This window comes from Filicampus tigris, chromosome 4 (genome assembly GCF_054856515.1).
Source record: "Filicampus tigris isolate MCC_2025a chromosome 4, RoL_Ftig_1.0, whole genome shotgun sequence".
Lineage (NCBI taxonomy): Eukaryota > Metazoa > Chordata > Actinopteri > Syngnathiformes > Syngnathidae > Filicampus > Filicampus tigris.
Window position 1 is genome coordinate 24,304,795 of NC_141220.1, and position 17,175 is coordinate 24,321,969.

The window sequence follows — 17,175 nt, forward strand, 5'->3', positions numbered from 1 at the left end:
CACTTGTAGTTAAGCCTTTTGCCTGATCTGATTTGCTTGACATCAAGCTGCGCTTTGTCTCAGTAAATTTCGCAAAATGGCATCACTCCGCAACCATGCACACAAAACAAGTCTAACGAGAATTATGCTGACACGTTTAGTCACTTCTCGACTGCTGCTGTTGTTGTTTTTATGATTTATTTTCCCCACCCCTCATAGTCTCTTTCCCAGCAAGCGGAGGCGAATCCTTTCACGTCGAGGAATTGAATGAGTGTCATTGTGGCTCGGCGTGGGATTAGCCCATTTTAAAGCTCCCCAGTAAGTAAGACTTACCCACATTATTCACATTTTAGCACACACCCATGCGCATGTGGAGGTAGAAAACGTAGGACTACAGAAAATTTGATTTCCCACCTCATTGCACTTTTCACATAGGAGACATGTTTAGACAAAACACTGCTGCAGTGTCCAAAGTAGCTGTTGCGGCTTCCCAAATTTAGATTAGATTTTCGTTCATGAAAAACATAGGCCCATCTAAAAAAGAAAATATTGCAAAATTACAGTGAAGCCCCGCTCAGGGATAGGGACGGAGCCATACCCCAAAGAGTGTAAAATAGTGAATAATTGACAACCTGCAAAAGGGTACATAATTAGATGGCACAGCATAGCAGCAAATGGCTACTTTTGTCTGAATGGAGCTCCTCAAATGGCTTCCTTGGCACCAAGGTTCAAACAGATGGCGACAAAAATCCCTGCCACAATTGATTTCAGAGTAGGTAGGCCAGCGCAACAATGCTAATCTGTCACATCAGGAGTCCAAAAAATGGATCCTTCTCGCATAGACGCACGCCCACGGTCAACTTTCAAGTCCGCGCAAGCCTGGAAACAGCTGCCTCTTCACCGCATTGATTGATGCAGCTCTCACTTTGAGCCGCACCGCCGCGACCGCTCATTCAATGCATCCGCCGCCTACAATGCAAAAGGAGTGATGCTTTGACATGAAAAATTGGCCCCATCAGCTGTTTGCCACTTGAGTAATCAGCTTTTGGACACAATGCTGGGTTGTTAATCTTAGCTTCTTGGCCGGGGTGGGAGAACACATGCCATGTAGGCTTAAAACTTTCCAGACAGGACTTCCTTTAAAACGCATAATCCAGAGAGACCGTGTCACTAGTAAAACATTTGTCAGTTTGACACATACAGTATGCTTTTAGGTCATGGTCCTTGCTATGTCCTTTGGCATTGAATTCTTTATCATTATAGCATTCATCTTTTTAAAAAAAAAAAAAAAAAAGAAAAGAAATTTAAAAAAATAAGACTCAAATGTCTATTTTTGGGGGAAACACTACTTTCAATCTGCTAAAATAATTTTTTCGCCCCTAAAAAATATTACTTTTATCCCCCAAAATACAAATCTTGCAATATTATTACTTTCCTCATCAAAAAATCTGATTAAAAAAAACGTAGAAAATGTCTTTATATGGTTGTACATTTTGTACAAGGTAAAAAACTTTATCCTACAATCACTACCGTTTGTGCAAAAAATGTTATTTTTCTTTAAAAAAAAAAAAAAACATATTATTCTCATGACTACTTTTTTTTTTAAGACGATACTCATAACTTTTTTCTTGATTGCCTTTTTTTACAGGGAAAAATGTGCCTTAATTGTTTTAAAAAATGCAGTTATTCTCAAGAATTACTTTTTTTTTAGTTCTTAAATATTAAAACTGCTTGTGAGATTGACGTTTTGTTTTTTTAAAATGGACCATGCACCCTCAATCTGTAAAACAATAATAATGCCTCATTCTCATAGGATTACTACTTTTTTTCCAACAAAAATGATAAATTAAAAAAAATAGATCTTTATTGTCTAAATAGAATACACTTTATTCTATTAAATTATCTGCCTTAATACAAAAAAATAGACACATTTGTTAAAAAAAGATCGCATAAGAAAACGTTATTTGATTTTTAAAATTGACTGATACACTAAAAACAATATGACTATTCTCTTAAAAAAATAGAATAAAAAAAAAAAGCATTCACTTTAGAAATCGATTTTATATCTGAAAAATACAACTTGATGAGATTACTTCAGTTTTTCTCAGAACTTTAGGCTTTTTCCTCTTAAAAAAATAACTTCAAGATGAATAAAATGTTCTTAAAAATGGAACTAACTAGAGAAAATATCATTTTACTCTTGCAAGATTAATACTTTTCTTTAAAACTTTTAACAAAAAAACAAATTCGGATAAGATTTCTCTGGACAAAAATAAATATTTTTTTTAATTCTAAAAAAAAAACAACAACTTTAATCTTGTTAGATAATTACCACTATATTTTTCTTGAAGTTGATGTGTCTCAAAATAAAATGTGACTATATTCACCTAAGATTACAATGTCGTTGTTTGTGTGATGGTTGCTGAAATGCATGTTCGTAAAACAGAAGTCCTGATGACAGACAAAGCCCACCTGTGGCTGTCGGAGCCCGCCGGGTATGTGTGTGTGAGAAGGGGGGGTGGGGTTGGGGGGGTGGTGTATGGGGGGGGCTACAGCTCTCTCTACGCCCCCACACTGCACTGTGAAGGCCAAAGACGCCGCATGACCTCTAATTCCCCCCCGCTGCTCCGGCTGTCAATCACGCCGCCGTCCATGCCTGTGGCGGACATGCTGGCTGCTCTTGTCTTTGCTTTCACCACCTGCTATTAGCATCACACGGGCTGCCATTTAGAACAAAGACTTGAGGCATTGTCTCTCTCCTGTACCACTAAATGTCAAAAGCGGTTGCTAACACTTTCTGTGGCGCATCGGAGCCTGGCTCATGTCAGCAAAGTTTGACGACTCACAGTAAAACACCCAAATGTGGACATTTCTGACAAATGCTAAGGTTCACCAATCACAAATTCACCAATTTTAGTTTCATTCCGTGGAACCTAACTAACCACTATTTGCTGAAAAACTCTATGACTACAGTGTATGTGCAAATGTCTATTTTCTTTGTGCAGCAGTTTTGCGATTCAGTGACTTGAGAGCAATTTTCTAATTTTGTGGGGCAATATTTTTGCATCTTAATCCCAGGGACCTGAAGCAAGGGATTTATCAAACAATAAAAAATCTGACAAATGAACAACTGTTTTCATTTTATATAATCAACAGTTTTTATTTCCCAAATTAACAATGCATATAGCAGCAAACTGTACTTTCTTGTAGAGAAGCAACTGCTGTAATGTAAGTTTGAGAACATTTGTTGTGCTGGCCTCAAAAGTCAAAACGCAAAACTCAAGACTCTATTGTCACAACAAACAAATAACATCACTGGTTTTATAATTATTTTATACTATATTAATATACTTTTAACCTTGAGGCCACTCCTCCTGGCTGACGAATGGCATTGCATACAATAATTCATTTCCGGTTCTGTTTAGCGAATAGATTTTCTCTCCAGATTCCAGACACTTATTAATTTGTCTGCTATTTTCCTGTTCAAAGTTGGATGTTCTCCGCTTTTACATGGTTCCAGCCCGATGACAGTGAAAAGTGGACTCTATTACCCAAGCACTTAATTCCGGTGTTCCCCTGTTAAACGCGCTAGCCATGTCTATCTTAGGTTAGCTTAGCAATTAGCATGGCTTCTCCCTGTGAGCTGTGCCTCAAAACTCCCACAATCTGCCGTGAGTGGCGTGAGCGACGCAGCCCAGCGAAGCTTTTTGGGATGTCTCAACTGTTGATTCTCAGTTTTGCTATTCAGTGGGCTTTAATGAGGAATCAAATAAAACTGCTATGCAAAACACCCAACTCCCAATGAGTAGCTAGCTTTGGTCACTGGCTGATAGCCAGCCTGTTTGACAAAGAACAACAATGTGATTGAATATTCCTGTAGGGGGTTTGACAGACATGTTAGAGTATTTGTGGGGTTGATGGCAGAGACATCTGGGTGGTAACCTCCTCAAGACGATGCAGAGAAAGGCCTAGATTGCTAATATCACTGGTGGAATCAGATGCTAACAGCTAGCTGTTCAACATCAGGTACAGTGTATGTGCCCCCAACAAAAAACAGTCATTTGTGAGTCTTCATACAGTACGTTTTGAAAAAGGGTCACTGAATCAAAAAGGTCATAAAGTAATTAATAATGGGCCGTCTATTCTATTTTATTTTATTCTTAAGAAAACCTTTGACCATGTGTGAGCCTCCTTGTGACCGGCAAACATTTTGCACACTTTAAGTGAGTCCAATGGAAGAAAGTGGTCTACTTACATAGAAAGTACCTTTTGCCGCCCACGTTCAAATCAATTATGCCAGTCCAAAAAAAACGACCTCTTGACCGGAACAAGCAGCCACTGCTGTGATTTCCGCTCTGAGTGGATCAGTGTGTTCCAGTTTGCTCATTTGGTTTTCCATGCCAATTCTCATGGTGTAATATTCTGACAAAAGTTTCCTTGACAAGGACTGCAGTCATATAGCGGTGAAGGGAATATTGTCCTATTTAAAAGCAAGAGCCTATTGATTTTGAATGAATCAAAATTTAATAGGGAATGAAACGCTTTTGCAAGTTGGCGTCACCCATCTGGTCTGGTATTCATGCTTAAATTTTGGTTGCGATCAGAAAAAAAAAATAATCACGAGGGCGATTAACTTTGAAGTACGGCCTGGAAATGACCAAACTCATCCAAAAATGGCTGCATCCAACCAAAACAGTAACTTTCTGTCTTTTTGGGCGTGGCTTCTTGAAACGTTTGCGTGAATCTCCTCACGAAAGACATGCCTACCTAAAGACATTTTGTAAAGTGAATCTGACTTCAGGCAGTGCTGAATTTCCAAAAACATCGAGGCTGTAATTGTGAACCAATGATGAGTCACGAAACCTCAGCTCCATGCTTCGCTAACACGCATCTATTTAGTATACATGCTTAAAATGTAGAAATCTTTAAGACTAGATCGTCTTTGAAGGACCCCTGAAAGTGTACACAGCGAGTATTAAAACAGTTGTTTCAAAGAAAAATGGCAGACTTCCTGTGTCTTTTCAGGCACGACCACCTGAGACTTTTTGTTGAGTCAGGGTTCCTACATCTTAGGCAAGTTAAATTTCAGACTTTTTGAAATCCATTTGAAATCAAATTGAAGACCAACGTCAAAATGTTGCCCATGTCCCATGTTGTGCAGTTTTTATGAAATGCGTGTATATAAGTAAAAATGTATTGTATTGAACTTTTGTATGTTCATTTATTTTACGATTTGAGACTACTTTTACAAAATCGTAATTTTCATGTGTTCATTTTTTTAAGACTTTTGAAATATTGAAGACATTTCAATGCCATTTTAGGCTTTGTTTTTAGATTCACGGAGTTAATGCCTTTTAGTACTTTTTAAGGAGCCGCAAGAACCCTCTCATTTAAGACTATTACCAAATTTCCCGGTGAAAATGGCTTTGGGGGCTGAATTTAAAAAAAACAAAAAAAACAAAGATAACAGGAAAAGATTCTCAAGTTGACTGCATTTAGCCTCAATTAGAAACTTCCTGTGACTTTTTATGCATGGTTTCTTAGGACAAACTCTGACCTTGTGGAGCTGATTTATGAGACGTTCATGTTTAACGGCTAATTACCAAACATCATCGCCAATGCTTCAAACGCATGCAATGACGAAAACTAAAATGTTTTGAACTAGGACCATCCATCCGTCTAGTACATGTGTTTCAAACTTGATAGGTCTGGAGGAAATCTCTCCGACAAGCTGGACTCTTGTGCTCAGATTTGGAGAAAATCTCTCCGACAAGCTGGACTTTTGTTCTCAGGCCCTGAAACTGGAGCACATGCACTACTTTTATTTGCTCTGAAGGTTGCACAGATAGAAAGGTGGTGGCTAAGGTGCTGCATCTCCCAAGAATATGACCAAGCACTATTCTATGGCATCCAGATGGCGAAGCTTAAATAAATTGAGCTGCATTGCCACGCACACACACTCACAAGTGCCCCCTAATCAGCTTTAGCACTTGAGCTAATACCAAAAGGAGCGCAAAGAACCTGTGAGAAACTCATTTCCATTGAGAGTAATCTTGCGGCTAATTGTTGATTGTCCCACGAGAAGACAATGCAGGCATTGGGTTAGCCTCTCAGACGCTACGCTAGCCACCCCCACCTTCGCCACGTTCCCACACATATCGAGCGAGCGGCCGCCGCCAAATGCCTAAGCGCCTTAAATTGAGACCTTTAACTCTGACAAATAAACACACACATTTTGCAACAGTTGATCGCAAAGAGTTGTATTTTGGCAATGAAAAAAGGTGGATCACAAAAATGTAACGCTGACCACAAAAAGTTGTATTTTGCCACAGAAGTGCAATTCTTGTCCACAAATAATTGTATTTCAGCATGGAAATTACACGTAACACATATCTGATCGGCTGGATGGGATCCGTCAGATATTTTCCGTTTTATCCCCCCGAAAACATTTTTCCTGTGTATTCATGGTTTATCAGTGCTTTTGGGAGAGTTTTTAGGGTTCATTTGTTATGATTTTTTGCCAATGCATTTCACTGGACATCTATTCGTGGCCTCGGCCCATCCCAAGTTTACTACAAAAAAAAATATTTTGCTATGCAGATGCAATAGTTGACCACAAAATGTACAATTTTGCCACAGAAACGCAACGGATGTCCGTAAATAGAAATAAAATGGTTGACTATATAAAGTGGCATTTTTTTTTGCACTAAAATGTTGATCGTTGATATATTGTACCATGGCATGAAAATGTAACGCCGACCACAAAAAGTTGCATTTTGGATAAACATGCAATGGATGACCGAAAAAAAAGTTGTATTCAAGCACAAAAACTCAACAGTTGACCACAAAAAGTTGTGTTTCAGCAAAATAATGCAATGAACACAAAACAATTATAAGTGTACACATCTGTTGTAAAAAGAAAAATATAGAAAACAGCTTCTGTTGACAGTCTGGCACACAAGAAGACTTTAAAGCCAACGTTTCATTCCACAAGTATTCCTAGTGCGATAAAACGGGACAGCAAGGAATGCCTTGGAAGTTCGTACTAAACACAGACATTGTTGTCTCGCTTTGCTTTCGCAAAGGCGGAACGGAATCTAAAAATGTGGCGACAAAGTGGCTAAATGTCATACATAACGATAGCATCAGCCCCTCGGATTTGAGATTAACTCCGAAGACGCTCACGGCCACAAACAAGACCGGGCCTTGTGGGACACATTATGTTGTGTCAGGGTTTTTCATAATAAACAAGGGCGAAGGATTTCACAGAGGGTTTTATCACAGGGTTAGAGAATAGGTAGGGGTTTAAATATAGGGTTAGAGAAACAAGCCAGGGTTGAGGTTTTAAGTAGGGTTTCAAGTAGGCATGGACCGATATTAGTTTCTGACGGCAAAATAAGCGTGAGCAAAACTATCACGCATCACGGTATTAAAATTACGGCTCTAAAATGTCACTTAGTGAAATATTTGGGGAAATAAAAAGCATTTTTTTTTTCCATTGAACACAATCTATTTTATTTTTCAACAAAATATATTTGGTACATTGCAAGTCTGCGTTAGAGTTTCACATCGTGGTTAGGGCTTCAAATATGGCACTAAAGCATAACGTTAAGCATTTAAAATTGAGTTTGAGTTTCCAATTAGGATTTTAAACCACGGTTAGGATTCAAATATGGGTTTGCAACCAAGGTGGGGGATTCAAGCTATGGTTAAAGTTTGCAAGTAGAGGTTCAAGCCAGGGTCAGAGTTTTAAACAAGGGTTCAGGTTTCAAAATAAGGTTTTCAGACAGGTTTAGGGTTTCACTTTAGGAATTCAATTTAGGGTTTCAAGTCTTGGTTAGCATTTCAAATTAGGGTTTAAAAAGTGGGTGAGGGTTACAAGTGGAAATTTAAAGTAAGGCAGTGAAAAACAAGAGTATATATCATATCATATTAGGTTTGCGTCCGATTCATGCATTCTCTTATCTGGTACAATCATTATCATACAATAAAAATCCCAATAACGTGTACGGTGATTTAGCAAAAAGTGTTCTTTTGAGATGTTCATGAAGGAGATCAGAAATAAGGAAAACAAGATAGTCCCCTCACATGAGAAGGAAATACAACTTCTGAGAAAACAAGCTTTGAAATACCTTTGGAAAAACAAGATGGTCACAAGCAACAGACCCGGCGTTTGTTTTCCTCCACCAATCTTCCGGGCGACTTGAGGACACTAAATCTGATCTCATGCCCGCTGCTCTTCATGGCGTGTGATTTTCTATGTTTAGCCTGTTCCCCAATTTCTCAACACGAAATGAGGAAAAAACAACAACAACAACAACAGATTCATATTTGTCTTTCAGGTTGAAGGTCTACACAAAAGTGCAGTGGTTGATACAAAATGAAATGGTTGACCACAAAAAAGTTGCACTTGGCAAGAAAACAAAATAGTTGATCATAAAAAGTCATTTTGGCACACAAACGCAGTGGCCGACTACAAAAAGTTGCATTTTGGCACAAAAATGAAATGGATGACCCTAAAAAGTTGCATTTTAACATAAAAATATACCAGTAGTTTGGGACAACTTTTGTGTTTAGCACAACATGCAACGGGTAATGATAAAAACTCAATTTAGGCACAAAAATGAAATATAGGACCAAAAAAAGTCATGTTTTGCATGTGGATGCAAAAGATAGCATTTTTTCCCCAGGCTGAGTATGAGTACAAGTACTTATAGTTGAGTACTCATGATAGTTGCGGCCATTATGATGTGAAGCTGCGCTAACGTGTTTTAGTTGAATTTATTACCATAAAAAAAAAAAAAAATACAAACATTTGCTGGACATAGCCGAAGTTTCACTCAAGTAATACTTTTTTTTTTTTCCTGATTCAAATCATTTTCCATCACACCGCTACTACTTTGCCGTCAAAACAATTTTTAGATGCTAAAATAGATCACCTCACAAGAAAACAATCCCCATCGGGTTTATTTTTCTCCGTGGCACCATCATCAGATGTGATAATGAATCATCGTCTCAAGACAACGGGTTGCAATAAAAGGCTTCAACATCTTTATTTGCCATTTTTCAACCTTCCTAGAAAAGGATCCTGTATTATCCCACTTTTTTTCCAAACTGAATGCGGCAAAGTGTCAAAGGCAACACCCCCTCCAAACCCCGCGCCTTCCTGAGACGCATTAAATGCGTGTTGCATAAGACAAAGAGATAAAGGCTGGGAGAGGTGAGGTGAGAGGGGAGGGAAGGACAGAAAGGACAGCGCAAAGAGAATCCTGCTGCATTAGTGATGAGGACTTGCCCTCCTTGTGTCTTTTTCATGAGCATGATCGAGTTTCTGGACAAGTGGGCATGGACAAAACAAAACTGTTAGCAGGCAACACTGCTGTGACCCAACCTGCGTCCAGCAGTCATTTTCCACTCATGACATCAGGCAATGAGAAATTACATGATTTGGCCCAACTACACTGAAAACGCTCACAAAAAGGTGACATTTCGACATGTGATAGAACAAACTGACAAAACTGTCCAACAAAGATATTCTTGGTCACAAAAATATTATTTGATCACAAAGGTGCAATGTTTGCGCACGGAAATGCAACTATGATGGGCCATAAAAATAAGTATTTTGCCCCCGCCCCAAAAAAAAAAAAAAAAAAAGGTATAATTATTGATCAAAACTTTTTTATTTTAGAATAAAATTCCAATTCGTGGCCACAAAAACGTATGTTTTGGGACATGACACCAAAAGGTTGAAGTTTGGAAAAAAAAGACAATATTTGTCCACAAAAAGTTGTGTTACAGCACAAAAATGCATGTAAAAAGTTATATTTTGAGTATTACAACAACGCCCCATACCACCACCATACACCCAAACAAATTACGGCACGAATGACTCGACTCGGGCTCACTTGCAAAAAACGTGATCAGGACATCCCAACGGTTAAAGGAAAGTCAACGCAAACTTTTTTTTCCAAGAATATGTTCTGAGCAAGCCCACTAATTGAAACAAGGCATTCTGATAAATATTGCGTTTGTGGAATAATTGTTAATCGACTCGTTGTTAGCCATCTCTGGGGGCGGCCATTTTGTCTTCTGTCGACTGAAAATGGCATCACAACTGCTCACAACGACCAATCACGGCTCAGATTAGGAAAACAGGTGACTGGTCGTCGTGAGCAGCTGTGATGTCATTTTCAGTCGACAGAAGACAAAATGGCCGCCCCCAGAGATGGCTAAAAACGAGTGCATTTTGCTGCTTAATTCATATTCCACATACGCAAAATCAATCAGAATGACGTGCTTCAAGTAGTGGGCCTGCTGAGAACATATTCTTGAAAAAAATATATTTGGGTTGACTGCCGCTTTAAACAATACTCATATGACAATAATGTCCAGTTGCTACTTGTCATTTTTTTTTTGTGTGCAGCTTTCAGGAGTCCTTGTCCTGAGACTCCTGATGAAAAGAAGAATCCCCCTTCCCTCCCCCCCCCCCCAGAGGTTTGGCTATCTTTAGCTCGTTTCCGCCGCGTCTTGTCACTCCGGCTCTCCTCTCCGCAATCTAAATATGGAAACCAAACCCCCGGCGCAATTCAATCTCCCAGCATCCCCTTTGCGCAGGAAGCTCCACACGAGGTGCAGCGTTGTGTGCGCGAATGCGCGAGGCCTGAAGGAGGGATCGGAATTCCAGAGTGGACACACAATGCTAAAGGACAGATAACCGCAAAGGAGAGCTCTGGCTAGAGGACACCTGCTCGTCTCGCTCTGGCGTCACATCGAGCGTCCGTGGTGACAGAAGAGAAGACGGCCGGTAATTCAATCGCGCGCTCTCGTCTACCATCTAATCACCTCTTTAACGCACAAATGCACACACAGTCTGCAGCATGACTGATCCGCAGCTGCATTGAAGGGGATACACTATGGAAAAGTGAATTTATAATTGCTTGCCATTGAGGTTAACTACAAAAGGGCATGACAAATACAAGGGTTGACCACAAAAAGTCATAACTTAAAGTAAAAGTCAAAAGTTGACCACAAAACACTTATGTTGGCACAAATATGTAGAAAAAGCGACATTTTGTCCAGAAAAATGAAATGTAACCAGAAAAAGTCGAATTCAAGCACAACAATGCAGTAGCTCACAAAAAAAAGTAATAGTGAGGTAGAGAAATCAGTTGATCACAAAATGGCGTCAGTGAAAACAGTAAATTTGCTGGGTTTTTAAAAAATTTTTTGGGTTGCTAGTGTTTACTAGCTGCTCCACAATTCAGCCCATTTATCAGTAACAAATGAATGAAGTGAATAGTTTATTCGCAAGTGGACTTACAGTGCACTGGGCTCAGGTAACAACCGATGATTGACGGGCCCTAAAATTTCAGGTTAGAGACCACTGTGCTCGTAAAAAAAAAAATAAAGTAAATAGTAAAATGTTAGTCTGAAGCCCTGTAGTCATATTTGGGCACAAAAAGGCAGAGTATTCTGTTGTTAAAAAAAAAAAAAAAAAAAAATTGAAATGGGAAGCAAAAAAATCTTATTTAAGCACGGAAATCCAACTGTGAACCAAAAACAGTTATAGTAACAAAAATATAACTGTTGACAACAAAAAAGGTGAAAATTAACCAATGAAAATCAGACATAGCTTTTGACGTGTGAATTATTAAAAAAATAAAATAATAATACATTCTTTAACAGAAGGGTATCAACAATTTTGTCCACGTCTGTATATACAGGAGACTCAAAAATGTAATAGTCGTCAAAAATGACGACAAAAACATGTATATAAGAACCCCAGAATAATCGTATTGGAGAAAACAAAACAAAATGAAAGTTATCCCCAGTCATCAGTGGCCTTCGCGATGAATGGTCTCAAAGTGCGGTGGAACAGACGAGCTGAGTTTTTTTTTTGTGCAACCGTGGCAACACAAAAAAACTGTTGAAATGACGCATGGCACAGCAATTTAAATTTGCACCTTGTGGCCGTTTTTTTTTTAAGAAATTATGTAAACTTGGAGGGTGTTATCGTGACATCTCTACTGAACAGCAAAGCGGTTGTTAACCCTCATTCCTCCCGAGCCGTCGATGATCTGGAATTTTTCAAGCCGACTAAATTATAATGATACCTCGGGCAGAATTTCATTTCAAATCCATCAGGTGCGTGCTGTGTAATTGAACAATTTCAGAAACCTTTTATAAGAGGAGCTGTTGGAAGTCAGTGGAGAGTATGCCAAAGAATGACGTTTGAAAACTTTGTACGTGAACGAGGCTGAATTTACCAACCGACCAACGGCCGTGTCAGGGTCGATGCTGACCGATGGCGGCGGAACTGCAAGTAGTGAATTCCCCCGCCCACGCACGCACCTCAGGCTACTTCCGCGCTCCCCCCAATCATCTCGTATACGCCTACGCTGGGAACCATTAGAGCGGAACACAGAGGCAGGGCAGAGAGTAAAGCACTCTGAGGGGATAAAGTGTGACTTGAGGACTCCCGGCGATGGAGGCGTGACCACAAAAAAGTATACTGAGGCACACAAATGGAAAGGTTTTTGCAAAAAGTAATATTGACGGAAATCAATGCTTGACCACAAGTCGTATGTTGCCATTAAAAATACAACGGTTGACCACGAAATGTTTTATTAAGGCATTAAAAAGACGTTGTGTTTCACTATGCAATAAAAATAAAATGTCACCTTTGGCCATTTTGTCATAGTTTGGCTTTGAAAATGCAATAAGGCAACAAAAACGTGTGTTTAGGCACAAAATGTCTCTGCTCTAAATATTGCTGTCGTAAAGAATTGTGGGTAATATCCTTTCGTAAAGGTTGGTCAGGAGTATCCTTTGCTAAAGGTGGCTTAATGGGTGCTCAGACGATCTTATCCTCAAAGTACTTGCGTGTCACCTTGCTCGGGTATGATGGCTAAGGAAATTTCCAACGCAAACACGAGAATCCGAAGAGGTCCATATATCCCAGCACGTGAGCAACAGCGCCCCCGGTGGTGACAGTAGGCACTACACCCTCTTGCTCACAGTGAGTGGGTGATTTAAACCCACTCTGGCTCGTCTATTATTAGAGCTCGGTAGAGGGTCCTCAGGGTCCCGGGGGGCCGGCACGTGGATTTCTCAACCCCCCGCCGACCCCTCCCACAACAGCCCCCACAGCTCTGCCTCCGCCTGTGATCTCCGCTTCCCTCCATCACACTCTCTTTCTCTCGCCACTTCTCACTCGCCCAGCACATGCCTTCACATGCGCCAGAGAAGTACCCGGAAGAGCCGTGGGAGGAGGAGGAGGAGGAGTGGGTAGATAGGGCGAGAGTAGAGTGGATAATTCCAGATAACATTCCATACGAATGCATAGAGTGGTGCTACCTTTAATAAAGTGCACCGGTGGTCACCAAGAGCAGGTCACATTTCAGACAACGGACTATAAACATGTAATATGATCTATCACTTTTACGGGGCACTAGGCTACTACGGCCTCTGGATTGAGCAAGTGGAAAAACCAGATTTGACAGGGAACGCCCCCTTTTATTTCATGAGGGTATGTAAAGCCATTTTTGCCATTCTACCGATTCCACCTCAGAACGGCCTGGCTCACCGCTGAAAGGTCGCCTTTCCGTTACACTTTTTCGGGGCCATGTGGTTCTCAATTGAACCGCTTTTCAGAACCTCCTCCAAGAAGGTTCTCAAGAACAGGACGACTGGCCAAGAGATCAAGGCGTTTCTAAAGCAATGTGGCACATGCCCATTTCCTGGTTTTATGTGAGTACGCCAAAGTCACCCACTGGCTGTCGCCAAGTTATGAAAATACAGTACCCATAATTTTGTTTTACGGTAATACTTAAACAGGAAGTCAACCCAAACATATTTTTCTCAAGAATAGGATCTATGCAGGTCCAATTGAAAAAAGGCATTTGATTAATATTGCATTTGTGGAATAAGAGTTACTCCACCCATTTTTAGCCAACTCTGCGGGCGGCCATTTTGTCACTTCCGTCGACTCAAAATGACATCACAACTGTGCTGGGCTCAGGTAACAACCAATCACGACTGACCTGTTTTCTGAAGCCGACCCGTGACTGGTCGTTCCCTGAGCAGTTGTGATGTCATCTTCAGTCGACGGAAGTGACAAAATGGCCGCCCCCTGAGATGGCTAAAAAGGGGTGGATTATGCTGCTTAATTCATATCCCACAAACGCAATAATAATCTGAATGCTGCGTTTCAACAAGTGGGCCTGCTTGGAACATATTCTTGAAAAAAAATGTGTTTGGGTTGATTTCCGCTTTAACCACACAGTATTTACAATTTCATATGTACAAATAGATCAAATAGTGAAGCTTGAGGTACGCATTTTTGTGAGCGCCGGTGCTATCATCACTTGAATGAGAGGTCTGCAGCTGCAGCCTGAGTTTCGGACGTCAGAGAGTGAGGACGACGCGCCGGTGACTTGGAGAGGTGGCCAAATGAATGAGTCAGAGTTCTCCGTTCTCCATGAATGTTGATGAATTTTACCTCAAGCTTCAATATTTCATCCTTCTCTCCTTTTGCCACAAGCTCCCGTTCTGTAAGTATGGAGAGCGGCCACCTCTTCGATTCGTTGCCCTCGCACTCCGGCATCCAAACACACCAGCGGCTGCCCCAAACCGTCACTCCCGAGGCAAGGCCAACAACCGTTGGGCCGGGGGGGCTGCGGCTGGAGACCTCTCATTCAAGTGATGAATAGACCACACGAGCGACACGTCGACAGACGCCCGTTTAAAAATAGAGGCGGACCGGCCTCGAGACGGGTACTATTTTTTGCCCCCGGGATAAAAATGTGAATGACGGACGACGGAATGGTACCCACACTGCAGACCGATGACAAATACCGAACGCTCAATTTTTAGTAAAATACCCAGCTCTGCATATACATATACAACACACAAAAAGATACACACACTATACACTGTACTTGTAAAACTCTTTTTTTTTTCTTGCTTTCCTCCCTAAATAGGCAAATGGTGTTAAAATTCAAAACTACCGGTATAAACAATATGACATGTCAAGACTAAGTCAAGTCAAGTCACTTAGATACCAAGCCCCAAGTCAAGGCATTCCCATGTTTTTGGAAAGCAAGTCAAAAGTCCGAAAATAGCAACTTGAGTCTGACTGGAATCCCCCCATTTCTGTCAGTTACAGCTCTAAAACTCAAAACTTTGCGACGCCTCTGTTTATAAGATGCTTGAGGTAGTATCACAACGTTCAGAGTGCGACGCGAGCGATACTAGTCCCGCCCGCACGCCAGGCCACAATTAGTGCCTTGCCATTGGTGGGATAACAGTGGCTGCTGGTGTCAATCAAGATGACTTTTTGTAATGACCTCCTCTTGGCTCGCTCCATTCATGGCATCCTCCCACACTGCGGCCACAGGGCATGCAGTGACAGAAGTAGGCCACAACACACACACACACACACACACACACACACACACACGCACACCCACACACATCATGTTATGTTATTATAACGATATAGTATTTATGAAAATGAATGTATTCATTGAAGGTCCAAAATTGCCCATAGGTGCAAATGTGAGTGTGAATGCTTCTTTGTCTATACAGTTTGTACTGTTATCTGATATTGACTGGCGACCACTCTATTGTTTTTATGTGCCCTGACAATAACTGACGACCAGTCCATTATTTGTCTGTACCGCCAATTGTTTGTCTATAATGTGCCTTATGGTTGTCTGGCAAGAGAAAATAGATGGATTTTTAAAGTGCTGCAGCAGGAGGGCCCAAAATCACAGGCTGGTTTGCAGCACCATCTAGTGGTCCTGATTGGTAATGCATTGATCATCACAACGATTCTTATTTGAACAAATCTTGATAGCAACATTTCATGCCAGTGCGGTATTTATATTTTGTATATTTGGTATTGATACATTAATGCCAGATGCAAAATTAGGATAATAAAGTTGTCATTTTGTGAGAAAGGTTGCCACTTTGATAACATTCCGACCCCCCCCTCCACAAAAGAAACATACTTTAAGGGAATCAAGTGAGAACATTGCAAGAGAAAAGTTATAGTTTTAAAATGACAAAGTCATAATATTGCAATAGAAATTGTAATGTTGCAAGGATATTTATAAATCTAAGAAAACTCATGAGAATAATATCATAAAATTAAAAAATATATATATATAATGGCATGAATGACGTTTGTGAGAAAACTCAATTTTACAAGGCTAAAATCAAAATGTTGAGCTAAATGTCGTAATTCAAGAAATTTTTGGTTAGCAAAAAGCAATAAAGCGGACTTGAAATGTTACTCACCGCGTCTTGGTGGCTAGCTTCTCGTAGCTCGACGATGTCTGGCTGCGCTGTGTGCGTGTCCGTCACCCCCGGACCAACCTGTGAGCATGCACAAGGCACCGCCGTTAACATTTAATTCTTTAAATATTGAGAGACGGTCATCACCTGCAAAAAGCACCTGAATGTCCGTTGTGTGCGTCTGGTGAGGGCGGGGCACCCGGGGATGGATATCGGTCAGGTGAGGCTGGGGGTTGGCTGTGGCTCGCCGGCTGTGCTGCTCCAGGACCTCCCGGTATGATTTGGCGTCAAAGTTGGTCTTCCACAACATCACCTGGTTGACAGACAATACATGTTAACAACGATGGAAATATAGAAAAATATAGATGTAACCAATGACATACATTACATATTTGATGCCCAAATTGTGATATGTATTGTAACAGTTAACGATACGGTAGATCACAATATTGATATTCCATGCTGGTTATATTGACGGAGTGTCGTATCACAATATATTGATATATGATGCTTGCGTGTCAATATTATATTGTAAAGATAATAGTACAGTCTGCCTTCGCCCATTGACGGCTGGGATAGGCTCCAGCAACTCCCCGCGACCCTAGGATAAGCGGTTTGGAAGATGACATGACATGACATGATAATAGTACAATATATCACAATATTAATATTTGATGCCATTGTGTCAATAATGTATCGTAACATGACGATATAGTTATGTTTTTCAATGCTTTGTCCATATAACATAACTAATCTGAAAAGGCACCAACCTGAGAATCGACGCCCCCAGAAGCAAAGAGCTCTCCAGCCCTGGAAAAGGCCACAGTGAGGACGGCGCCCTAAAAAAGAATGACCAAAGTGTGAAAAAAAACATTTTAGCACTTTTTTTAACCGTAA

The 17,175-nt window shown here is 40.6% G+C and overlaps 1 protein-coding gene across 4 annotated transcripts in view; it reads right to left on the reverse strand.

Annotated features, from left to right (window-relative positions):
* poc1b (POC1 centriolar protein B) overlaps positions 1-17,175 on the reverse strand; it is a 35,399-nt gene that overhangs the window by 13,258 nt on the left and 4,966 nt on the right. For all 4 annotated transcript variants that reach the window (XM_086028843.1, XM_086028840.1, XM_086028841.1 and 1 more), the window contains 3 exons: positions 17,049-17,117; positions 16,439-16,591; positions 16,282-16,359 (listed from right to left, as the gene is read on the reverse strand). In XM_086028843.1, coding sequence (XP_085884969.1) covers positions 16,282-16,359; positions 16,439-16,591; positions 17,049-17,117 — 300 coding nt within the window. The remainder of the gene's footprint in view (positions 1-16,281; positions 16,360-16,438; positions 16,592-17,048; positions 17,118-17,175) is intronic.